The 27,883-nt window shown below is 34.0% G+C and overlaps 1 protein-coding gene across 1 annotated transcript in view; it reads left to right on the forward strand.

The window, feature by feature from the left end:
* Positions 1-27,883, forward strand: part of KIF21A (kinesin family member 21A) — a 186,146-nt gene that overhangs the window by 124,049 nt on the left and 34,214 nt on the right. The window contains 12 exon segments of the mRNA NM_001206918.1: positions 6,326-6,529; positions 15,789-15,879; positions 18,262-18,379; positions 18,724-18,912; positions 19,350-19,549; positions 21,556-21,663; positions 24,763-24,831; positions 24,925-25,139; positions 25,283-25,436; positions 25,945-26,139; positions 26,549-26,650; positions 27,419-27,584. Coding sequence (NP_001193847.1) covers positions 6,326-6,529; positions 15,789-15,879; positions 18,262-18,379; positions 18,724-18,912; positions 19,350-19,549; positions 21,556-21,663; positions 24,763-24,831; positions 24,925-25,139; positions 25,283-25,436; positions 25,945-26,139; positions 26,549-26,650; positions 27,419-27,584 — 1,811 coding nt within the window.

Raw genomic sequence — 27,883 nt, forward strand, 5'->3', positions numbered from 1 at the left:
TCACATTTCACACATGTACAGCAAATACTCACTGTAGGCCAAGCATCATGCCATGGATTGAACAAGTATGACATAAACAAGGAATTCACAGCCTAGGTGGGTAAACTTACATAAATAGTCACATGCAGTAAATGGGCTGACCAGAACTGGTAAAGGGAACACCCACACCTGTTGTGGGAATGTGGAGGGGATCACTGAGCACAGATTGTGAGAATAAAGGTCAGAAAGATGATCAAGAACACTAATTATTTCTGTAATATTTTCAGGTTCCATGATTTGCCTTGTTGGCTGAGCTGCTTTCTCTTGAAGTAAAACTACAGTCAGCTCCATCAGGAGCATCTAAATAACTCAGAACTCACTTCTGCTATGCATATGCAGAAAATAATCAAGTGAAAGATCATCTTTCACAACTACCCTAACAATTCTCTATCTTGTGTTTGTCTTCTCTTTCCCTTTCTCTTCCTGTGGCTATTTTAGAGATACTTAAACAGAGATGAGTAGTTTTTCTACTATTTCTGCCTCCATAAGGCAGAAATCCCTTCAATGCTTCAAAAAGTAAAAACTGATGAGAAAACATCTGATGTAGCAATAAAGATACTCAAATTGTTGTTGTTGTTCACTCAGTTATGTCTGACTCTTTGCGACCCTGTGGACTGCAGCATGCCAGGCTTTCCCATGTCTTCACTATCTCTTGGAGTTTGCTCAGACTCATATCCATTGAGGTGATGATGCCATCCAACCATCTCTTCCTCTGTCGCCACCTTCTCTTCTTGCCTTCAATCTTCCCAGCATCAGGGGCATTTGCAGTTTGTTGACTCTTTGCATCAGTTAGCCAAAGCATTGGAGCTTCAGCATCAATCCTTCCAATGAATATTCAGCATTGGTTTCCTTTCGGATTGACTGGTTTGATCTCCTTGCTGTCCAAGGGACTCTCAAGAGTCTTCTCCAGCACCACAATTGGAAAGCATCAGTTCCTTGGTGCCCAGCTTTCTTTATGGTTAGACCCTCACATTGATACATGACTACTAGAAAAACTGTAACATTGATTACATGGACTTTTGTCAGCAAAGTCATGTCTCTGCTAAATTTTAATAACACTGCCTCGGTTTGTCACAGCTTTTCTTCCAAGGAGCAAGCATCTTTTAATTTCATGGCTGCAGTCACTGTCCGCAGTGATTTTGGAACCCAAGAAAATAAAGTCTGTCACTGTTTCCATATTTTCCCCATCCATTTGCCATGAAGTGATGGGACTAGATGCCATAATCTTAGTTTTCTGAATGTTGAGTTTGAATTTATTCTGTTTGTATATTTCCAAACTTTACCTTTTTGATGGAGAACGTTGGGGCCTTAGGTTATAGTTCTGGTCAGCAACCCAACCTGGGCTTGTAATTTCCATCTTGTATTGGCAATGATCTTTCCTGCCCACTGCTAAAAACTTGTTCTCTGACCAGTCCCCAGTCCTTCCTGACTCTTTAGAGTCCATCTTTACCATTCCTTCTGACAAAACTAATCTCTTTTAGTTTCTAAAGATTCTTTTTCTGCTCCTATTTGCTTCCTTTTATCTTTTTTTATTTTCTTGGCATTGATCAGTTGTTAGGCTGATCCATACTCTGGTTCTTGGGCTACATTTCCTCTCTTCCATCCTGCTATTCTAAGCCTGGACCTAAGCTTGATCTCACTATTTGATGAATGGCTTGACTAGTGTCACTATTTCCTAGAAAACTGACTAAATCATTTCTGTTCCTTTTCCCTCTACTACATCACTTCATTGAGCATGTCACTAAAGAATTTGATTGAGAAAGTAGTCTTTCTTTTTCCCTCAATATTATGGAGTGTTGGAGAAGGCAATGGCAACCCACTCCAGTACTCTTGCCTGGAAAATCCCATGGACGGAGGAGCCTGGTAGGTTGCAGTCCATGGGGTCGCTAAGAGTCGGACACGACTGAGCGACTTCACTTTCACTTTTCGATTTCCTGCATTGGAGAAGGAAATGGCAACCCACTCCAGTGTTCTTGCCTGGAGAATCCCAGGGATGGGGAAGCCTGGTAGGCTACCGTCTATGGGGTCACACAGAGTCGGACACGACTGAAGTGACTTAGCATAGCATAGCATAGCATGTGTAGAGTTGTCTCTTGTGTTGTTGGAAGAGGATGTTTGCTATGACTAGCATGTTATCTTAACAAAACTCTGTTAGCCTTTGCCCTGCTTCATTTTGTACTCCAAGGCCAGACTTGCCTGTTACTTCATTAGTCATCTCTTGACTGCTTACATTTGCATTCCAATCCTGTTTGATGAAAAGGACATCTCTTTTTTGTTTTAGTTATAGAAGGTCTTATAGGTTTTCATAGAACCATTCAACTGCTGCTTCTTCAGCATCAGTGGTTGGATCATAGACTTGGATTATTGTGATTTTAAATGATTTGTGCTGGAAATGAACTGAGATCATTCTGTCATTTTTGAAACTGCACCCAAGTACTGCATTTCAGATGCTTATGTTGACTATGAGGGGAAATCTATTTCTTCTGAAGAATTCTTGCCCGCAGTATAAAGATAATGGTCATCTAAATTAAATTCATCCATTCCCATCCATATTAGTTCACTGATTCCTAAGATATTGATGTTCACTCTTCCCATCTCCTGCTTGACCACATCCAATTTACCTTGATTGATAGACCTAACATTCCTGGTTCCTATGCAATATTGTTCTTTATAGCATTGGACTTTACTTTCACCACCAGACATATTCACAACTGTGCATCATTTCTACTTTGGCCCTGCCTCTTCATTCTTTCTGGAGCTATTAGTAATTGCCCTTTGCCCTTCCCTAGTAGTTCACTGGACACCTTCTGACCTGGGAGGCTCATCCTCCAGTGTGGTATCTTTTTGCCTTATCCACTGTTTGTGGGGTTCCTGTGGCAAGAATACTAGAGTGGTCTGCCATTTTCTGGTGGCTCAGTTGGTAGAGAATCTCCCTGCAGTGTGGGAGACCCAGGTTTGATCCCTAGGTGGAGAAGACTCCTTGGAGAGGGAAATGGCAATCCACTCCAATATTCTTGAGTGGAAAATCTGATGGACAGGGTGGCCTGGTGAGCTACAGTCAATGGGGTCCAAAAGAGACACGACTTAGTGACTAAACCACCACTTGTCATTCCTTATCCATTGACCACATTGACCATGAACTATGAACCATGCCTCTTGGGTGGCCCTGCACAGCATGGCTCATTGCTTCATTGAGTTACACAAGCCATGACAAAACTGTGATTCATGAAGAGGAAAGAATTATTATGGGGCTCCAATAAAAGGACAGGATGTATATAATCTTAAATTGAAAAGGTCTAATGTGTTATTACTATTTAGTTATAAGTTCTCACATTGTGTTTTTATCTACTAAATTCTACTCTAATCCATATTTTAATCAATAATTTCTCTTAGGAAGGCATTCATTCACAGCTTCTTAATGCAAATCATGTCAATGTATTGCCTCACATGGGAATGTTTATATTTTGTCTTATCATTTTAATTATAAAATAATAATTTTATAAATTATTAAACTATTTATAAACTATTTATAAACTATTAAACTATTATAAAAATAATAGTTATCTTTTAATAAACTTATACATCACATTATTTGTTGTGAAATGATAACAGTCACTAATTAATCCTAGTTTTCTGAGGTTTAAAGTTTTTGTACAAATTTCTGAAAATGTAGGAAAGTATATCCAGAGTCATCATTCTAAGAACTGATGTTTCATTTTTGTATATCACAAAAAAATATTTATTTTTTCAATGCATACTTTTGTAAAATTTTTATCACATTGTATATATTTTTTGCTATCTATTATTTGAAATATAATAAGATATTAGGAGCATTTTAAAACGCTATTAAATATTTTTTATAACATGAGTCTTGCAGGGCTCCATGAGTACTATCTCATGATTGTAATTGATTTAACTAAACACCTACAATTAGATAATTATATTTTTTCAACTTTTTAATGAGAATAGTTACTATTTTTTAAAATATTCCTTGATAAATTTTGAATTCATTGTGTATCATCCTCATAACTGTGCTAGAGAAATATATATTTTCATCTCTTCTATGGAAGAAAAAGTGAAAGCTTTAACAGCATCATCTTTTAGGGTTCAGTGAGTGATAAAGCTGAGATGGAACTGTCAGTTTTCCTGTGTACTTCTCCTTATGCCTCACTGATTGGTCTCCAATTTAATTAAATGCAGACAGCAACAAATGTGTGGGTGGGTGAGTGGAAAGAGAAGAAATTGCAAAGAGAGAGATGTTATCTCTATAGCCCTCACAGAAAGCAGGAGTGTGGTGTGGGGTTAGTGGAGTTGGAAGTGAGCCCTAAGGGTTTCAGCCTTTATTAGCACCAGGACTGAAGCATTAATAATATGCCCTTACCAAATGCAACTGTTAAAATCTGGTACTAATAAACACAGATTATCTGATTATTATATAAATGAGCCAATTAAAAACAGATCATTATTGATACCTAATTTGTATTTTCAGTCATTCTTAGCATTCATTATTATGTACTCAGGCTCTAGCTAGATATTGAAAATATGAAAAAGTGTAAATTTTGACTTTGAGTTTTTATCATTAAGCTGAGTTTTTATATTTAGGTTGACTTCTTATTAAAAATAACAGCATTATATTCAGAATTTTCTTTACATTGATTTTGAAATCATTTAACTTAGAAGTGTGTACATTTAACACTTTTAAACATTTAAACTTTAAACAATTGTGAACATTTAAATTTTAAACTATTTAACAATTTAAAAACATTGTAGCTGTTGTGTGACGCTTAATATAAAGTAAAACAATTTCATTAAAGAATGTATAGAACACATAAAATATATTCCCTGATTTGTGTATATTCTGTCTCTAGCTGATTTCAGCAGTGTCAGGAATAATTTTGGTAGACAGTGAAAAAACACAGAGCTGACTGTCTTCTAGAGCTCAGTAGCTGCAAATAATCTAGCATCTTCCTCTGAAACATTTGAACTTATGCTAAAGTACATAGTAATATAGTTTTGAGACAGAGATGAGTGCATGCTAGTAGTAATAGGTAGTACTAGTAGGTTGCATTTTCTCCTTATAGCTCTGCCTCAATCACTCTTGGCCTTCCCAGGTGGGGCTAGGTGGTAAAGAACCTGCCTGGCAATGCCAGAAATGTAAGAGATGTGGGTTCTATCCCTGGATTGGAAAGATCCCCTGGAGAAGGGCATGGCACCCACTCCAATATTCTTGCCTGAAGAATCCCCTGGACAGAGGAGCCTGATGGGCTATAGTCCATAAGGTTGCACAGTGTTGGACACCACCGAAGTGACTTAGCATGCGCGCAGTCACCCTTGCGCCAAATTGACATGGGAAATGTATTATATTGAGGTAGATAATCGTGTTCATGATGGTTTAAATTAAATGGACTTAAGGAACTGGCCTAGAGTAGTCTCTGAATCTCTTGTAATCTCAAGAATCAAGGCTGTTTTATGATCTCATCATTCATTGTTTTTGCATTTTACTAACAGCACATGCATTATTCTCCTGTCATTGTGAGGACCACTTGAGCAAACAAAAGAATGTTTTCAATTATCAGACTCAGGTTTCCTTGGTGATTTTTGTCTTTTTCCTTACCATATTCAGGAACCAGATATCTTTCAGCCAGTTAGGAGTATGTTTGACTATTTGGAAATGTTATTATAGCATGATCAATAAGGATGGAAGGAAGGGAACCATGCTGCTTGTACATTTTAAGTTTAAATAATGGGTTTACAAAGCCAGAATAACAAGTGTCTATTGGCCAGAATGCAAGTAATCTAATTATCACTGGCACTTTTGAGCACAGAATATTACTTCAAATTTATAATTATTTAATCAGGAAATTTTAAAAAATATCTCAAACACTAATGTTTAGGAACACTTTTGTTAAAAAAGCTGTACCTTGTAGCATTGTTGAAATATGTTTTGGGAAATGTTTTAGCTTGCAAAACAACTCATTTAATGTGTTCTCCATTTACTCCTAGAGTTGTCCAGTTTGCAAAGATAAAAGGTAGAATAGTAGTTGCTGGGGACTGGGAGGAGAGGGGAATGAGAAGTTATAGTGTATTTTATAAAATGGGTACAGAGTTTCAGTTGGAGAAGATGGAAAAGTCTGAAGGTAGATGGTAGCAGTCGTTGTACAACTGTATGGATGTACTTTGTGCTATAGAACTGTACACTTAAGAGACAGGGAGGTAAATTTTATGTTATGTATTATGTACCACAGTAATAAAATGTTTACAACTGAAATATATTTTTATTCACTAGGGCAAAATTATTAGAAAGTGAAGCAGTGAATGAGAATCTTCGAAAAAACTTGACAAGAGCCACATCAAGATCACCATATTTCAGCGGATCATCAGCTTTCTCCCCTACTATAGTATCCTCAGATAAAGAGACCATTGAGATTATAGACCTAGCTAAGAAAGATTTAGAGAAGCTGAAAAGAAAAGAAAAGAAGAAGAAAAAAAGGTAGTGTTATAAAATCACTTTTATATGAATCTCTATTCTTCTCACTTTTAAGGATATTTTAATTTGCAGTTGCAATGAGTATATATAACCTCATTTTTAAAAATGAAATGTCATTTAACATAGATTATAATTATATATTTTTAAAGATTTATCTCTTCCTTATATGTAAAAAATTAAATTAATTACAATAATACGGTAGTGAATTTTATTTAGACTATGATAAGGTAAAATTACTATTAGAAATTATTTTATTATTTCTTCAACTAGCTGCCTTTGCATTCCATTCATCTTTTCTGCAAAGCTTGTTCTATCATTACTTAGTATTTTCATTTTTTTCCATTTTCTAATGCAGTTAAATAGTCTCATTGATATATTCTGCTTCCTGTCTAGATTAGTTCAACTAAAGGCTAAATTAATTCATCAGGCTGTCATTTAATGTCATTTGGTCTCTTAAGTATTTTCAGCAGGACTTCTAATTTGACTATGTCAAAATTATTTATGTTATTTCAGACTTTCTGACTCTTCCAACAAGGAGTTACTCAGCTTTTCACCACTGTTCTAAGCTTCCTTTTCCTTGCATCCTGGTAGTATCTCCCTCTGAAATCAACTGGATGCAAAGAAGGGGAGGAAAATTAAAATATAACCACTTGTAATGTGCAAGTGGTTAAGACCTCGTAAATTGTGTACATGTTTACATATTGATTCTATGGTGCAGTCAAATAACTTACATAGAATATATTTTAAACATGCTGGTCAAATTAATTTTAAGCATTTTTGGCTAGATATTCCAAAGGGGAATAGGATATCTTATTTGTTAAATAGCTTGTTACAGAGGTGCACTTTGTAGAATTATTATTCACATTTAATCTAGTGCTGCTTTGCTCTGTTTATTTAGACATTTATTTTGGCAACCAGGCATATCTTCCTTGAATAGTCTGTTGACTAAAGTTGTTAAAGGTTCAAACTCTCAGAATTAATTCTGCTTTGTGTCCTTGAGTTAAGGGATTATTAGAATAATTAAAACCAGGAACTGCACATCTATGGTCTTAGGAGCATTGTAATTGCAATTGCATCCTTGAGATACTAATGTCTTAATAGGTATTGCTCATGAGTGGTTGATTATGGCAGCATTAGAAATATATAATGATTAGTTTTTTTTGTAGGGCACTTAAAACTGTAATAGTGTTCACAGAATTATCAAAACTGGTGTGACTCAACATACTGTGGAAATGAAAATGAGACCTTTGCATATAACTTATTTATTTGTAAAATTCAGTTGTGTAGTTGATCAAAATGTGAAATGGTATGACTTGTGTTTAAAGGTGTGGGTAGTTTGGGTTCATGAACAGTAAGCAAGAATATATTTCTCAAGGTCATGAGTTGATTCTGCTCTTTCCTGTTGAGGTAAATTTAGAGATGTTACCATGATCACCTGTTGGGTATGAATAATAAATAATAGGGATCCCATTAGAAACCTAGGCTCTTTTGACATTTTTATAATGATCATAGATACCATAAATTAATACCTCTGACACAGGTTATTTTTGTAACAATGCAAAGCTGTAAGCTTTTTGATTGATAAATATTATTATTTTAGTCAGTTTGATAAAACACTTCATTTATCACCAATAACTTTTAGCTGTATGTATATGTAATATAAATTCTTATTTTAAAAATGTTAGTAAGCTCTCATTTTAGCTAATGGGTCTTTTGTTACTGTTGAAACAAAAATAATAGACAAAGAGGTCCAGAAATGTTTAGAATGATAGCAACTTTATTGAAGTTAGTGATTAGTCTCTGTAGGAACTCTTTGGAGGCAGTAAGTCCTGTTTAGATATTGATTCTGGTTGAGTTGTCTTACATGTTGCATATTTATTTATTTATCAAATAGAGCATTGCAAGATTTGGTGCTACCTCAACTTTGCATATACAGTGAGTTCCATTTAAAATTGTTTGCAACTTGGAACTAATTTTTCTCTAGAAATTGTTGCAAATGTATAATGTCCAGATTTCCTAACTCACACACATAAAACGATATTTATTCATTTTATAGTATAATGTGAACAATTCAAAAGGGAATAGGAAAAGGAAAGCAGAGGGAAAAAATGAATTTCTGCCTTAGCCAGTCTCTCTTATTCCTACTTACTGACCTCCTGTGTCCCAATGGTGCCTTGATTCATTCTTCCCTTAGGAGGTCAGTTCTCATGTAATTCTTCCCTAGCCCAAAGCACTCCCAATTTCAAAATCATCTACTTCTCTCATCTCCTTAAATTCAAAGTTGGAAACAAAGCCGTCTGACTAAAGGAACTCATGCCAGTGGAAATGACTTATAGCTAATAAGATTCCTCTAGGGAGATTTGTAATTTTGAAAGAGAAAGCATTAATCCAACTATTGAAAATGTGGGCAGCAATCTCATGAGGGAAAAAAAATTAAATGGTGTAGGGAAGATTTTTTTTACACCCCTTTTTGGCTGAGACTTTCCAAAACCTATCTGGAGTTTGGCCTTTGGGTTCAGTTTTGCTCAGCTGTCCCAGTTCTCATAGCTGCTTTCATTTCTCCCACTGAATCTGCAAATTTTTTAGAAGCTCCATGTCTTTTAATTTACTTTGTTTTGTGTTGTTAGCATTTGGTTGTAGTTACTACGGGCCTCTGACAACTGTAAGTGTTGGTTGGAAGAATGGTAACTATACCATTTTTAAGTCAGAAGCTATGTTTGTTTTCAAGGAGTATGCCTTAAATCATGTTTTATGTGAACCTTTCACCCTCTTCTGCATCAAAGTTTTTATCTAAGCTACAACCAATTGTTAATATGTGTGGTTTAAAGGTTGGCTCTTCTGCCTTTCTGTGCTTATTTTCTGTTGAACTGTAAAATAATCCAAGTGTAGATAGTAAGCAAGTAAGGAAGAATAATTGAATAGGCAACATTGCCTATTTTTATTGTTTAGTTATTATACAAATGTTAGAATGGTTAGCAAGATTTGTCACAGGTCCCCCACCCCATTTAACTTTGGAAGAAACATAATAATGGAACTAAATGAAATAAAGACCGTACTCCTTTAAATTATGGAGAATTATCAGATTATTAGTTTATATCTCTGTCCCTCTAATGTCTTTTGGAACTATTGATTGCAGTTTTTTTTAAGGAAGCAATTGGAAAGGCATCTAAAGTTTACCTGTTTATTAGCTCACATCATCCATATGTTTTAATATAGCTCTCTTATGTAAGGTAAAGAAAATTTCTTCCTGTTGAAAATAGAAAATTAGGGCTGTTTGTCAGGGAACCATATTCTTTGAGCCATTATAGCTCATTATAGTCAGTATAAGCCTAAATTAGATTTTTTTGTGTGTGTATATGGATAAATAAAATTTGCCTTTCACACAGTAATCCCCATATTTTGGATATCTAGCTTTAAATGATTTGCATTATATCAATAAAAAATTCACTCATTCATCAGACTGCATTATGTTTGTATTTAGTGGTGTCAGGTTGAAACTCTAGAAATTCTAGAGATTTCTTAAGCAATGGCTTTTCTTTCCCTTTTTTAGCCATTATACTGGACATTTTGATCCCTGATGAATATCACTATGCAAAATTTTTTTTCTCAGATTGCTAGTCTCTTCTTGCAATAGCAGTTTATAAGTTGATTGTGAAAACAATCACAGACCTGTGAATTAAAATCACATTATAAAATTAAAATGAGAAGTGCCTTGATGAAATGATGCATTACTAAGACTCCATCTCTTTATTTAAAAATATTGATGATTCTTAAAAGTATATTTGGAATTGCAGGCAGAAGTCTACTGTGTAAAGATTGCTATATGCTTAATCAGAGCCTAGCACATCTATCTCTCTTTTTGCCAACATGAGAGACAATGAGTATCCAGTACATTCCATTGAGTAAAGATTCCCAATTCTGTGTACTGAATATTCTTTAAACTTCAAACTTCTAAATACATATTTATAGTTTTTCTCATAGTTTACTGGTTAAAAAATAATCTTACTAATGAAAAGTACTGCATTTCCCATTTTACTGCTGCCTTTGCCTTAGATATAACCTTTTGATAGTCTAGTAATTAGTACAGTGATATTAATTTGAGTTAATAAAATTATAATTTTCCACTGATATCGTAACAAACATATTCATTTGACCATAATACCATTTCATATATAATTCTGAAATAGAATTTTTAGTGATGTTCATGTGTAGTATATTAAAATATAAAACAAGTTTAAAAATTAGTATCCTAGTATATAGTATTAATGGTATTCATATTATGGTATAAAGGCATTACTTTTTGAAGCTCTTTAAATGATGCCATAAAAAAGTCTTTTGTAAAGGTTTAAAAGGAAGACAGTATCATTGAAAGTGAGCTTTTTTTTTTTTTGGAAGCTGAGAAAAATGATCCATTTCAGATTAAGAAAAGCAATGGCATCCAAATGCTCATACTATTTATCAGCTTCATAAATTGAGAATGTACATTTTACTGCTGAGTAATTTCAACTGATAGTCTATATACTCTTCTTAGATATAATGCTGCTTGTTTTTCTACTTACTTTTTATTTATACAAAATGTATTGCCTTTTTACTGTGTATTGTCCTTTGATGATATCTTTTAAAATTTATTTTAAAGTCTTCAAGCTCATGTATCATTTTTACCTTCTTATCACTTTCGCTTTTTACTGTCTGGTTTGTCCTTCATTGGCTTGGCCTTCCAATACTGTGCCTCGTGATTTTGAAGGCTACAGAAACTTGAGGAAAGCAATCGAGAAGAAAGAAGGTTGGAATATTTCCCAGGTTTTTTATTAAAATGTCATTTAAATACTTAGTTGCCATTCACAAGGTTATGTGTTGTAGAATTATATTTCAGACTATATTAGCTTGGTGTTCCTAAAAATAACAATGATCTTATAAAATTAACAAAAACACTGAAAATATGAAAACTACTTTTTGAGGAAAAAACCCACACCAGTTATGTGAATTAAAATTCAGGCAATTTCATGTGAATTTGGTATAGACTATTATAATTTTTGTGGCTAAAAATGACCCAAGAACCCCACCATTAGACTTTTAGAACATATCTTTTGGAAACCTGTGAATAGACAGAGAATTGTTAATTTGGTGGGAACTGGCATTTTATTGCAGCACATGCTAAGTTATGGGTGGACTCTTTCTCTTCACTTCTTTATTTTATGTATCTTTGTTGGGAAAACAACATTAAAATGGCAACAGGCAAAAGGAAACTGTGGCCTTGCTACAGACAAGATTTATAAGGCATATTTAAGGTTGAATAAGAGAAACTTATTTAAATGTATCTAAAGTGAACATCAAAAGCAGGATCTTTTCCTTTTTTTTCCATTTGATATTTGAGCAAAATTTAGAAGCACACTTCTGAACTCTCAATATAATAAAAATTTGCAGTTTACTCATTTAGTACTATGATTATTTAACCATATGTCAAGTACTATTTTACTTATTAGAAATTCTCTCTATTGATTTTACTAAACATCTCCTGATTACATAATCAAAATGATTAACATAAACTGATTTCAAAATAATATTAAATATTTTAGAAGCACCACTTTATAAATTTTCTTACTTAAAATAAGCTTTTTGAGAACTTTTATTTTGTAACAATTAAACTAGTCTCTTAATTTAAATAGCTGAAACCTTAAAATTATATTTTCTTTAAGTTATTTAATAATCTACATTCCACAATTATATTCTACATATTGTATTCTAGTGAAAGTCTCTCAGTTGTGTCCAACTCTTTGCGATCCCATGGGCTATACAGTCCATGGAATTTTCCAGGCCAGAATACAGGAGTGGCTAGCCTTTCCCTTCTCCAGGGGATCTTCCCAACCCAGGGATCAAACCCAGATCTCCTGCATTGCAGGCAGATTCTTTACCAGCTGAGCCACAAGGGAAGCTTGTATTCTAAAGTTTCTATAATTTATTCTAAACTTATTTAGCATATTCTATAGTTAGAATATAATTCTATCTATAAGTTATCTTAGGACTCACCTAATTAGTTTATGTTTAGGATATTATGTTTATCATTGGGATTAAATTAGGACAATAAAATGTGAAAATTTTTCTATTTTGAAAGGTCAAAATAAAATGTATAGTTAAAGTAGTGTAATAGAAACATTTTCCCACCTTCAGTAGTTAAGTCCTTTAAATGTACTTAATGAACATAGTTCGCTTCTAATATTTATATGATCCCTAATGGATAACAAAAGCAGAATTATTTGGTGTTTTAGGACAAGGCTTCTTAGACATGAATGTGCATGTAAATAGCCTGGGGAGTTTGATAAAATGAAGATTCTGACACAGTAGGACTGAGATGGAGCCTGAGATTCTACATATCTTACAAGCTCCTGGATGATGCTGATGCTTCTCTCTCTGTGAACCGAACTTTGAGGCAATATTCTAGAATACTGGCCTTGGAGTCATGACACCTGGTTTTAAGTCCCCTTGAGTTGATAAACTTTCCCAGGGCAAAGTTTCTTTTTTTCGTTGTCAACAGAGATGTTGACGTTGGTGGTCAAGATGTCAAAGGTTTCTTCCAGATCAAAGATTCTGATTCTATGTAAAGTGCAAACTTACATATTTTTCATTGCTGCTTAGACAGTTATTTTAGATATAAAATTTCTCCAGTTTATTGAGGAAAGTGTGACTATTTGCTGTATAATAATCATTAAGTATCAAATTGTACTTTAAAAGCTGAAGCTTTAAGTGAAATAGGGTGAATTAATAACGTAAACTTACTGCTGATTTTTCTGCATCAGAATTGGCACAAACAGCTTATAATGTATGAATTAATTTCATATGTAAGTGGAAGTAACATTTGTTGAGCTGGACTCTGGTGACTTGGAGGAAGTAGGAGGGTATGTTAGGTCAAGTATCTGGAACAAGGTGGTTGTATGGCTATAAACCTGAATAAGAGGAAATTTGTGCTGGAACCTGAAGTAATGAAGGAACTGATAATAACAAAAATTGTATGTTGCAACAGTTGCAGGTGAGGAAGGGAAACTGCATAGAAGAGGGAGTAAGAAATATCTCCATACACATGTTCTTTTCCTAGCTCTCAGCCTTAGGTCTATCTCAAGTATAGGACTGCTTGAGTACATGGTGCTGGCCTTTGAGTCAGATGACTGGATGAAGGGGAATTTCTTTCTAAATTTCCATCTTGAAATCCATGATGATGGAAAATCAATATCCTAAGTGATGTATGATAAGCATTCAAATATGTTCAGCATTTTTCTCTAACAAGTGATTTAACAAACTCATGGAACCTTGCTGTAGTTTACTTGGTTCCTCTCCAGTTAATTGATGTTCTTGCTAGTAGTTTCTACTCACTCTAGAGACGTGCTGTACTCCATGCGTCTTTATGCATCTTTCAATTTGTACAATTTTACTCCAACATAATTAGTATGTGAGACTCAGGCAGAGGTGCCAAACAGAGATGCTCATGCACAGTCATAGGGATGAATATGTTTAATAAATCTTTCATGTGCATTTATTATGCACATACCGTGGGTACTGGGCATATAATTCTGAGCCAAACACACATGATCCCTACCTTCATGAGACTTAAACAGTCTAGTGGGGGAAGATAGAAATTAAAGAAATAACTACCTAAATAAACATAAATTAAGAATTATGAAAATTTTGAAAATTAAGAATTTTCAAAGGAAAAGTATTTATATTCATCTTGTTCTGAGTTCAAAAATGTCTCTGAGAATTGGGACCTAGAGTTAAACATTACAGATTAATAATAATAGCAGGGCCTACATAAGATTAATTTTTTAGCCCAGAAGCTAAAAATAAGTCCATGTATTAGGGCAGTTATTTAATGTAGCAGAATATCTGAAAGAAATGATAGCTGTTATAAAGATATTCTGATAAAATTTTTAAACTACTTCTAAGGAAATTTTATTTCAAGAATATTGCTTTATTCAAGTGTTCTTTTTATTCTTAATGATTTAAAAAGTTTACTAAAGCACAAGAAGAAAATATTCACATATAGATTCATTTGAAATTCATTTTCTTAATACTATCTAGCTTGATAAAAATACATGAGTCTGACGAACAAAAGTATAACTTCTGTGCGTGATTGATCATGGTTGCTAAACCAAGAAGGGTCAGAGTGATGTAACTATTTAAATTTTTTTCTTGTTGTGGACTCTTCTTTTTCTCATGGCCACTAGGGCTGAAGTAGCTTAGCTTTAACACTATTTGACATCAGTTCGGAGAAGGCAGTGGCAACCCACTCCAGTATTCTTGCCTGGAAAATCCCATGGGTGGAGGAGCCTGGTAGGCTGCAGTCCATGGGGACGCTAAGAGTTGGACACGACTGAGTGACTTCACTTTCACTTTTCACTTTCCTGCATTAGAGAAGGAAATGGCAACCCACTCCAGTGTTCTTGCCTGGAGAATCCCAGGGACGGGGGAGCCTGGTGGGCTGCCTGTCTATGGGGTCGCAGAGAGTCAGACACGACTGAAGCGACTTAGCAGCAGTAGCAGCAGCAGCATGCAGTTAGAGCTGTTGTACTGATACCCGAGAACGAGACTTTTGTTTGGTTGGTGAATCTTGTGGCTGATCCTGAAATTTCCTATTAAATCAGTGGTCAGGCTGAACTTCAGACAGTTTTGATGTGTGGAGATCCATTTCTGTGAGAACATTATGAAAAACAGACCTGTGCTACAGGGATGACCTAGGAGAAAAGAGCCGGTGCTATTACCAGGAGAAATCTGAACACAATGACAGATGCAACCAGTGGAGACAAACCTACCGTGGGCAGATTTATCCTTAAATGTATTAGGACATCAATAAAAATGAAGTTTCTATATCTTTGTATTAAGATGAGAAAAAATTTAGATATTTAGATGAGAAAACAAAACTATTTTTAATTTCCATTGAAATTAGTTTGCCTGCATTCTAGCTTATTGAATGTTACTCTGAGTAGTTCTTAGATATCGTATCAGGTGTCATGCTCCAGGGTATAATCTATTCCTCACTGTTTCTAGAAAATAAGATTTTCTCCAATTATATAAATTCATTACACTATGAGTTGAATGGCAGTTTCTATTTTCCTCTGAAGCATCAGACATGATAACTTTGCTCTTTGTTAAATGATGAACTCTTCTCATTTGTTTTCAGAAATAATTGATGGTTTTTAAAAATCTATAAGGAGAAAAGTGAACAATTTTCCTCTTTAATACTATACATTTTGTTTCTTTTTTTTTTTTGAAGTGTGGCTGGTAAAGAGGATAATACAGACACTGACCAAGAGAAAAAAGAAGAAAAGAATATTTCAGAAAGAGAAAACATTGAATTAGAAGTTGTAAGTATGAAAACATGAACCTGGAGCTTTGAGTCCCTAGATTAGGTTATTCTTGGTTGCTGATAACTATGCTAACCTGTATGTAGAAAAGAGAATCAATTATCATGCATCCATTTTAAACTGTTTTCTTGAGGATTTCTTTTCTTCAGAAATGTGAGCTATGAAATATTAGCAACTTATAGTCTTATGCATTATGAAAACATTTTCTAAGGGATGATAGAGTACTAAGAGATAAAGTACTCTTTGATTTAAGACAAAGTTATTATAAAATAACCTTAAAATTGTATATTGATTTATTTTAACAAGAAGTGAAATTTTTATGCTCTTATACTTCATAATCACACAGTCTCTCTTTTTTGTATTTATTCAGTGAGACTTTATTGCAAATTTTAATATGTGAAGTATTATAATAGAGGCGGGGCAAAATTAAATCATACTGCTAGGCACACTCCATAATGCTGCTGCTAAGTTACTTCAGTCGTGTCCGACTCTGTGTGACCCCATAGACGGCAGCCCACCAGGCTTCCCCATCCCTGGGATTCTCCAGGCAAGAACACTGGAGTGGGTTGCCATTTCCTTCTCCAATGCAGGAAAGTAAAAAGTGAAAGTGAAGTCTCTCAGTCGTATCCGACTCTTAGTGACCCCATGGACTGCAGCCTACCATGCTCCTCCGTCCATGGGATTTTCCAGGCAAGAGTACTGGAGTGGGGTGCCATTGCCTTCTCCAACACTCCATAATATTGAGGGAAAAAGAAATATTCTAACTGACTTTTATTTTTTTGTTTTTTCTTTATTTTATTTCATTTATTTTTTACTGAAATGTGGTTGCTTTACAATATTGTTCATTTCTGCTGTAAAGCAGAGTGAGTTAGTTATATGTATCCATATATCCACTCTTTTTTAGATATCTTTCCCATTTAGGTCACCACAGATCATTGAGTAGACTTCCATTTGGTATACAGTAGGTTCTCATTAGTTATCTGTAATATATATATGTCTATCCCTATCTTCCAAATCATCCCACCTCTCCTCACCTCCTCGGTAACCATACATTTGTTCTCTTCATCTATGATTCTATATCTGCTTTACAAATAAATTCATCTATATCATTTTTCTAAATTCCATATATGTGTATTAATATACTATATTTTTTCTTTCTAACTTACTTCACTCTATATGACATTCTCTAGACCACCCATATCTCTGCAAATGGTACTATTTTGTTCTTTTTTTATGACTGAGTAATATTCCATTGTATATATGTACCACATTTTTTTATCCATTCCTCTGCCAATGGACATTTAGATTGTCTCCATGTCCTGGCTATTACATATAGTGCTACAATGAACAGGGAGCCTGAATCTTTTTGAATTATGGTTTTCTCCAGATATATGCTTAGGAGTGGGATTGGTAGGTCATATGATAGCTCTATTGTTAGTTTTTTAAGGAACCTCCATTCTCTGTCTATAGTGCCTGTACCTATTTACATTCCCACCAATAGCATAAGCGAGTTCCCTTTCCTCTATACCTTCTCCAGCAGTATTGTTTGTAGATTTTTTTCATGATAGCCACTCTGACCAGTGTGAGATTTTGCATTTCTCTGATAATTAGTGAAGTTGAGCATCTTTTCATGTGTTTGTTGACCTGTATGTCTTCTTTGGTGAAATTTCTATTTAAGTCTTCCAACCATTTTTGATTGGATGGTTCATTTTTTGATATTAATATTTAGCTTAATGAGCTCTTTGTATATTTTGGAGATTAATCCTTTATCAATAGCTTCATTTGCAAATATTTTATCCCATTCTTAAGGCTGTCTTTTTGTTTATGGTTTCCTTTGCTGTGCAAAAGTTTTTAAGTTTAGTTAGGTTTCATTTGTTTATTTTTGTTTTTGTCTTCATTAGTCTAGGCAGTTGATTGAAAAAGATCTTGCTGTGATTTATGTCAAAGAGTGTTTTGCCTATATTTTCCTCTAAGTGTTTTATAGTATCTTGCCTTATATTTAGGTTTTTAATACATTTTGAATTTATATTTCTGTATAGTGACAGAGAGTGTTCTAGTTTCATTCTTTTACATGCAGCAGTCCAGTTTTCCCAGCACCATTTATTGAAGAAGTTGTCTTTTCCCCACTGTATATTCTTGCCTCCTTTGTCATAGATTAAGTGGCTGTAGGTCTGTGGGTTTATTTCTGAACTTCCTATCCTGTTCCATTGATCTATATGTCTGTTTCTATGCCAGTACCATACTGTTTTGATGACTGTAGCTGTGTAGTATAGTCTGAAGTCAGGAAGCCTGATTCTTCCAGCTCTGTTCTTTCTCAAGATTACTTTGGGTATTCGAGGTCTTATATTGTGCTATTAATAGACACTTTACATCACATTTTAGGAAGAAAGTCAGGAAGTGAGTGATCATGAAGATGAGGAAGAGGAAGAGGAGGAAGAAGAAGATGACATTGAAGGGGGTGAAAGCTCTGATGAATCAGATTCTGAATCAGATGAAAAAGGTATTTGTCCTTTGGTGCAAGGACAAAAATTTATTTTGGGAAATTGTTTAAAACATGACAGAAAGATCTTAGCACTCTCCATCTCATCCTTGTATGCCCTCCAAGACTCATGTTCATCTCTTATTGTAGTTAGTCATTATATGACTTCCATTTTTATTTGGAACCAGTGGTATTTCTTGTCCTTGACCAATGTGAACACTCTTTATCTTGTTGCCACTTTTTTAGTTTTGGGTATATTCAGGATATTTTCCTTACAGCTGCCAGGTGAATACTTGAATGTAGAGATGATTTTCATGCTTTGATTACAGCCTATCCAGTATTTTTATTTTTTTCTTTTATACTAGCCAATTATCAAGCAGACTTAGCAAACATTACTTGTGAAATTGCAATCAAGCAAAAGCTGATTGATGAACTAGAAAATAGCCAGAAAAGACTGCAGACGCTGAAAAAACAGTATGAAGAGAAGCTAATGATGCTACAACATAAAATTCGGGACACACAGCTTGAAAGAGACCAAGTGCTTCAAAACTTAGGTAAGAATTATATTTAATTCAAATTAAAGTTCAGAGTAAATTGTCACATTGGATTTTTATCTTCTCTTCCTTTACAGGAAAAAAAGTTATATTAGAAGTCACATTAAATGCTAATTTATCTGATTATGTTAAATATTACTGTTCATTTTTGTTTTTTCATGCTGGTATATGTCTAGGCTATTTTTTTTCCCCAAAGTTGTGGCTAATTGTTTTAATGCCTTGATTTATGCTGGGAACTTTTTTTAAATTAGAAAAATAAAAATTCAATGGCTGTTAAGTAAGAATCAATATTAAAAGAGAGAGTAATTAAAAGACACCCTGGCCTCCTGAGGTTTGTATTTGGGAGGTAGTTCTTCTCTAAGGTCATGAATTATAAATCTGTAAAATAAATATCTGTATCTCACAAAAACAAATGCAAATATTGTTTGGTCGTTTAGGCTCAATGGAATCTTACTCAGAAGAAAAGGCAAAAAAAGTGAGGTCTGAATATGAAAAGAAACTACAAGCCATGAATAAAGAACTGCAGAGACTTCAGGCAGCTCAGAAAGAGCATGCAAGGTTGCTTAAAAATCAGTCCCAATATGAAAAACAATTGAAGAAATTACAGCAGGATGTGATGGAAATGAAGAAAACTAAGGTATTGATTATATTTTCAATTAATGTTTGATGGTAATACTTGTGTCATTTGGGACCAAAAAAATTATTGTGGTTCTTTCTGTATTCTGTATTCTTTCTGTAACCTAGAAATGATGCACTTCCTTTTGGCAGTTAGTCGTTGTTTCCTATAGTTATCCATTATCAGAGTCTTTCTTTGAAATGGCTGAAAATCATGTGGTCAGTAGGACTTCTCTGACTTTAATGGATATTTATCTTTATTTTCTTAAAACTCTTACAGATTAGCAAAAGTAAAAATATTTCAAGCATGCAAAAAGTCAGAGATAAAAACAATGAACAATATATTCAGTGTCTAGTTTAAGGTATTAAATATTACAGATATGTACAAAACCTCCTATATATCCATTCCTGATCATAGTCTCCTTTCTCTTAGAGGTGGCTATCTTGAATTTGGTGGTTATTGTTCCCATGCATAAAAAACTGCAAGTTTTTTTCCCTTCACCAAAGAGAGTATGTGAATTCTTATCTGTTATTGTTTTTGTTTTAGAATAGATTATTCTTAACATTTTGCCATGAAAATCAATGTAGTTTCCTTAGGAAGTGTGGAAATGATTGAAAAAGTAGTTAGGTTATTATGTTGTATAGTTGCTGATGACAACAAAAATACCAAAAATAACAAGTGCTTACTATAATGCCAGGCACTGTTATAGGCACAAGGTGGGTATAAACTCATTGAATTCTCAAAGAAATCCAATCCCATAGAAATATTCAGTTCAGTTCAGTTCAGTTCAGTCACTCAGTCGTGTCCGACTCTTTGAGACCCCATGAATCACAGCACGCCAGGCCTCCCTGTCCATCACCAACTCCTGGAGTTCACTCAAACTCATGTCCATCGAGTCAGTGATGCCATCCAGCCATTTCATTCTCTATCATCCCCATCTCCTCCTGCCCCCAATCCCTCCAAGCATCAGGGTCTTTTCCAATGAGTCAACTCTTTGCATCAGATGTCCAAAGTATTAAAGTTTCAGCTTTAGCGTCAGTCCTGCCAATGAACACCCAGGACTGATCTCCTTTAGGATGGACTGGTTGGATCTCCTTGCAGTCCAAGGGACTCTCAAGAGTCTTCTCCAACACCACAGTTCAAAAGCGTCAATTCTTTGGTGCTCAGCTTTCTTCATAGTCCAACTCTCACATTCATACATGACCATTGGAAAAACCATAGCCTTGAATAGACGGACCTTTGTTGGCAAAGTAATATCTCTGCTTTTCAATATGCTATCTAGGTTGGTCATACCTTTCCTTCCAAGGAGTAAGTGTCTTTTAATTTCATGGCTGCAGTCAACATCTGCAGTGATTTTGGAGCCCAAAAAAATAAAGTCTGACACTGTTTCCACTGTTTCCCCATCTATCTGCCATGAAGTGATGGGACCAGATGCCATGATCTTATACATTAGAAAACCAAAGCCTGGAGTGATTAAGTAACTAGTTCAAGGTCACACAGCTACTGATAATAAGTTAAATACCAAAAACTTATTCTAGTAATAAAACCCCTGGATTGAATATAAAAAGCTTAGAACAGTAAGTAATTTGATAGAAGTATTCATATGTTAAAAAGGGCTTCCCTGGTAGCTCAGAGAGTAAAGTGTCTACCTGCAATGTGGGAGACCTGGGTTCTATCCCTGGGTCAGGAAGATCCCCTGGAGAAGGAAATGGCAACCTACTCCAGTACTCTTGCCTGAAAAATTCTGTGGATGAAGGAGCCTAGTAGGCTACAGTCCATGGGATCCCAAAGAGTCAGACATGACTGAGTAACTTCACTGGTTCACTGGATTAATATGTTAGAAGTGTTTTCAAAATATAAATACATTAATCTTATGAAAATAAGAACTGACCATTTAACATGTTGCAAAACTCCACATTTTTTCTTGTTCAGTATTCAGAATCCTGAGTATACTTCCATACGTATGATTTATTTAATGAATATTGTAAAAGGGTAATCACAGTAGATATATTTACTTAATACTTTAGGTTCGCTTAATGAAACAAATGAAAGAAGAACAAGAAAAAGCCCGATTGACAGAATCTAGAAGAAACAGAGAGATTGCTCAACTGAAAAAGGATCAACGTAAAAGAGATGTGAGTGGACCCACTTATGTAAAAATACTGTATGTCAATAATATTGTTCAATAAATGGAAGATATTTTTTGATAACTTTATTAAAAAAGGGACAATAAAGCATTTTTATATATGGAATTTATTATAGTATGTAGATTATAGTAATTCAATATAAAAGTTTATGAAAAACAGTATAATATTACTATAAGTTTTATTGGAGGCTTATCCTAAATGATCAGATGGAAGAAAGTGGCAAATAATAATTGATTATTTCTAGGGAGACCAAGGAAGTAGTTACAGTAAAATAGTGATTTTTAATGTGTTTCCAAAGACAGAGATTCTTATGAATGTTCCTTAACTAATAACCAGACTTCACTAGAAGAGACTTTACTAAGGGCTATACAAATTTTTGTATTCTTTGACCCAAGAATTATGTTTCCATGAACTCAGACTAAGCAAATAATTTAAACTAAGAAAAATTACATTACAGTATGTTAAAATCTTCACTTTAGGTTATTTGTAGTAATGAAAAATGTAAAACCAACTAAGATGTGTGACAGTAGAGGTGACAGTTAAATAAATTATAATTCATTCCATTTAAGGGTATTTATTCATCTGCTAACAATTAGAATTTGGAAACTGCATAGTAAAATGAAAAATGACTATGCTTTAACATTAAGTGTAAAGTAACATTTTATATATGAATGCTTATTTACAATGACAGAAAAATTTTAAAGATGCATATCAATATGCTAAATTTTATTGTATTAAAATTATAGGTTCTAGTTGATTGGATATTTTCTTTCCAAATTTTTGACAATATAGTTATTTATGACTTTTTTTTTTTAAAGGAGCCATCATCTTCTTTACCACAATATCAATTAGGTTCCAGCCTTTGTTCCATTTTCCTCACCCAACTTTTTCTAAATTCTTCCTGAATAAAACATGAATATACAAGATATTTTAGAAAATAGAAATCTGTTTTGTGAGCTAAAGATGAAATTAGGGAGCTAGAGAATGACTAATAAGATAGAAAAATAAATATGTTAGTCAGATGACTCCCATATTTATAACTATATATATGTATTAATTTTCCCAAGATATTAATGTATTTTAATAATCAGTCTATTTTATCATTTTTAATACCTGGTGATTTTAGATCTTGTTTATGTCAGTACATTGTTACTGAAATCAGGTAGAATCATACTCTAGCATATGGTCTGTTCTTTTTTTCCTGCTTTTTAAAAAATTGATAAAACTCATATGCCATAAAACTCAGTTTTAACCTATAAAATTCAAATATTTAGTATGTTCACAAATTTGTACAACAATCACCATTCCATAACATTTTCATCACTCTGAAAAGAAACCGCAGACCAATTAGCAATTACTCCCAGTCCTCTCTTTCTCTGGCTCCTGACAGCAACTAATCTACTTCCTGCCTATGTATTTGCCTATTCTAGACATTTTGTATACGTGGAATCATACAATATGTAGCCTTTTGTGTCTGGCTTCTTTCATTTAGTATATTTTGAAGGTTTATCCATGTTATAGCATATATCAGTAGTATATTTTTTTTTTAATGACTATATGTACCAAGTACATTTTGCTAATCCATTCTTCAATTGTTGGGCATTTTGGTTGTTTTGACTTTTAGGCTGTTTATTTCATTTTTAATGAAATTTTTTAGTGACAGGCATGATTTCCTTACAGTGTATGCTACCTACTTCTTTATTACTAAGTTGGACACAACGATTAAACAACAACAGCATATGATGTATAGAGAGATCAATATTGAACAATTAATTCCCAAGACTGAACTTTTGAATTTTATCCACACATATGATGTCTCTTTTCTGGCTAATCATATAAAAAGCTACCATTTCAGACTTTTTCCTCTCTTTAAATATGCCTTGTGTGCATATTCTACTCCTGTCTAAAGTGTTTCTTGTAATACTCAATTTGAACCCTTAGAGAACCAAATATGTTGTGTATGTCGTACAAAAATTATGAGTGAGCTTGAGATTTGATTTTTAATATGAAGAAATTAAATTTAGTAACAAGCTTGAAACTATAGGTTAATTTTAACTTTGGATAGTTCATTAATTTAAAAAGATTTATTAGTTTTTCTTCCCTGTCTATTATTGTATAGGCAAGGTGTCACAGTGATAAGACAGAGTCCTTTTCTCAACGGATTCCTATCTGATAAGAATATATATAAACTTGGAATGAATCATCTGTTTGAATTTGGGATGCACAACATAGAGAGCTATTTGTTACATCACAGAGTTGAAGTCCTAGAAGAGATGTTTGTGATCAAGTCCAAGTCCAAAGCTTTGCCCATGATCACAGAGTTAAATAAATGACAGAACCAGAACATGTTTTATTTTTAGTCCAAAACTATTTCCTAAATTATGTCCCTGTAAAATGGCTTAAAGTAATTAATAATTTTCTTTATCATGTAGACTACCTAGAAACAAATTGGTAGCCAGTTAATTTTATTGACCAATATAGTATTTCCAAAGTTATTATAAAGTGCTAATACAATTAATATATGTTCTCTCTATATTTAAACCAGAGTTTATAATTATTGTATACCTTGTATTACAAGGTAGTGTATTGAAAATATCTATTGAAAATATTCTAAACTGTGTTTCTTCCTGGTTGCCTCAGCCAGCAACCAAAACAGAAATGAGATATTTGTGAAGTGTTTAGGAAGATACTTGCATATAGTAAGCCCTTTATTGCTGCTGTGTTGTGTTTAGTCACTCAGTTGTGTCCTGCTCTTTGTGACCCCGTGGACTGTAGCCCACCAGCCTCCTCTGTCCATGGGATTCTCCAAGCAAGAACACTAGAGTGTGTTGCCATGCCCTCTTCCAGGGGATCTTCCTGACCCAAGGATAGAACTTGTGTCTCTTTATGTCTCCTGCAGCAGGAGATGGGTTCTTTAACTCTAGTGCCACCTGCGAAGTCCATAGTAATGGATGCAAGGTGATTATTAGCTCAGATGCTACTGAGAATTCTTACAGTTCCCAGTGAAATGGGACAGTGAAAATAAAGAAGTAAGAAGTATTTTATCTTTCAGTTTACTATTTTAACTTATTCAATATTATTTTATAGCATCAACTTAGACTTCTAGAAGCCCAAAAAAGAAACCAAGAAGTGGTTCTTCGTCGCAAAACAGAAGAGGCAAGTAGACCATTTGGAGGAAACATTCTGGCTTTGAAATAAATTATGTATTTCTATAGACTGAGAATGAGTCAGTCTCCATTGCTATTTCAGGTTACAGCTCTTCGTCGGCAAGTAAGGCCCATGTCAGATAAAGTGGCTGGGAAAGTCACTCGGAAGTTGAGCTCATCTGATACTCCTGTTCAGGACACAGGTTCCAGTACAGCTGCTGTAGAAACAGATGCATTAAGAGCTGGAGCCCAGCAAAAAATGAGAATTCCTGTGGCCAGAGTCCAGGCCTTACCTACACCCACGGCAAATGGAACCAGGTAAGCATGTTCTTCTGTTCCTACTGATGTAATCTTTACATCACTGAATGTTGGACTTAAATGAAAAACAGCTCATCATTTGGCATCACATAATCAAACAAGCACATAAGTAACTATGTTTGTATGTTTTTATATGATTATAGAAAAAAATATCAAAGGAAAGGATTGACTGGCCGAGTGTTTACTTCTAAAACAGCTCGCATGAAGTGGCAGCTTCTTGAACGCAGGGTCACAGACATCATCATGCAGAAAATGACTATTTCCAATATGGAGGCTGATATGAATAGGCTGCTCAAGGTGTGAAAAGTAGAGAGTAGATTTGCACTCTCTCAGCTGTTAATTTTTGTTTTCTACATTTGTTTGTTGGGTAAATTGAATACTTGCCAAGCTGTGTTTTTTGGGGGTGGTGGTGATTGCATTGTGTATGAATAGATGAACATCTTTTTTTTTTTAATTGTAGTAAGAACAGATGCCATGAGCTCTACCCTCTTAATATACATTTTAAAATGTATAGCACAGTGTTGTCAACTATAAGCACAGTGTTGTAAATAATTCTATAACTTACTCATCTTATATAACTGAAACTTTATATCCACTGAACAGTAACTCCCCATTTCCTCTTCCTCAATCCCCGGTAACCATCATTCTTTTTACTGCTTCTATGAGTTTGACTATTTAGATGCTTCTCAGAAGTGGGATCCTGCAGGATTTACCCCTTCTGTAACTCACTTATTTCATTTGGCATAAAGTTCTCAAGATCCGAGATGAACATAATTTCTTAAAGTCTAATCTGTTTTCTCAATAGCAACGGGAAGAACTCACAAAAAGACGAGAGAAACTTTCAAAGAAAAGGGAAAAGATAGTCAAGGAGAATGGAGAAGGAGATAAAAATGTGATTAACATCAATGAAGAGATGGAGTCATTAACTGCTAATATAGATTATATCAATGACAGTATTTCTGATTGTCAAGCCAATATCATGCAGATGGAAGAAGCAAAGGTTTGTAACTAAGAAAAATGTTTAATGAGAAGTATTTTTGTCATTAAAAGCACTTTAAATTTTTATATAAAGGGAATTTTTAATCTACAGTTTAATATAATTCTCAGGTTTTGCATGTATACCCTTCCTGCCTACTTTGTAGCTTTCTCTGCTGATTGTGTGATGTTATTTATCATTGATAAAACGTATATATCATTTATTAATCCATCTTGAATTCTTAACTGCTTAAATGTTTTATCTTTTAAACTAGACCATATGTTTCTTAGAGTAGGGATTTTTTTATGCTTTTCTGAGAAGTCTCATTAGCTAATCCAGTAATATCAAATAAATGCATGAAGCAATAGGGTTTGTCTTCTGTTAAATACATTCAGCTCAAGGTAATGATACATCATATGCTGGTTTGATGCAGGAAGAAGGAGAAACATTGGATGTCACTGCAGTCATTAATGCTTGCACACTTACAGAAGCCCGATACCTTCTAGATCACTTCCTGTCAATGGGCATCAATAAGGTAAGATCTAACTACACTCTTACTGAAAAACCTAAGCCTTCGTTAATTCATTACAGTTTTGTTTATCTTTTTCTAATGATCCTTTCCTTTGTAATGAGGAAGATTATTTTACAATGGAAAGTGTTCCTTTTATCTTTCTTTAGAGTTAAGAAAAGACAGGAGTATTTACATCAATTCCATTAGCTTCTCATCTATTGCGCTTGTGTATTAGAACAGGTAAACAACTTAATCATTTCTTTTTTGCTTTAACAAAGGAAAAGGTAAAAGAAAAATCTCTTAGTGTGCAAACAAACTCAGTGTTATAATTTTGATTTAATAATGATTCTTTACAACTCAAAAAGTCAGGAAAAAATACATTTGCACTCTCCTTATCTTAAGCAATTTCTGCTTAAATGTTAAAGATGATAATGATTTCTGACTCACCTTTTTTCTTCACATTGAGACTGTGCTATACCTTTAGTTTTGTTCTCTTGCTTAATCCTTACAATGTATATGGAATAAATATTATTTGTATTATTTTGAATATGAGGAAACTGAGGATCAGGAAGATTCTGATACTAGTCAGGAAGATTCCTCTGATACTAATAGCTAGCCAACATTTGCTCAGGGTCACTGAGTTTGCAAGCAGAAGAGCTAGGATGAATCAAGATCTATCTAATGTCAAATCTGACTCATATGCATTTGTCATTTGATACAGATCTTCATGTAGTTGATTCTGTTTTGTGTCATCTAAGATACATTTTTTTTTTATTGGGGGGAATGTTATAGGGTCTTCAGGCTGCCCAGAAAGAGGCTCAAATTAAAGTACTTGAAGGTCGGCTTAAACAAACTGAAATAACCAGTGCTACACAAAACCAGCTCTTATTCCATATGTTGAAAGAGAAAGCAGAATTAAATCCTGAGCTAGATGCTTTACTAGGCCATGCTTTACAAGGTAATTTGGATTGAATTTTAGTTAAATACATTGCATGGTAACTTTGCTCTTTGAGTATGCTATACTCTACTTCTTTCCTCTATAGCTTGACTGAATAGATGCTGTATTTACTTATGCTTTTAATAATTATTCCTTTTTTAATTTGCATGTATAAATTTTGGGGGATATAATTATTGTCACTACAAGAAATGATTAGTAACTTAAAAATACTCACTTAGCATTATTAAGCAAATAATTTTTATGAATTAAAAAAGATCAACAATGTTTCTGAGTTGGTTGTTTAAATTATTAACCAAGCT

Source organism: Bos taurus, chromosome 5, assembly GCF_002263795.3.
Source record: "Bos taurus isolate L1 Dominette 01449 registration number 42190680 breed Hereford chromosome 5, ARS-UCD2.0, whole genome shotgun sequence".
NCBI classification, from domain to species: domain Eukaryota; kingdom Metazoa; phylum Chordata; class Mammalia; order Artiodactyla; family Bovidae; genus Bos; species Bos taurus.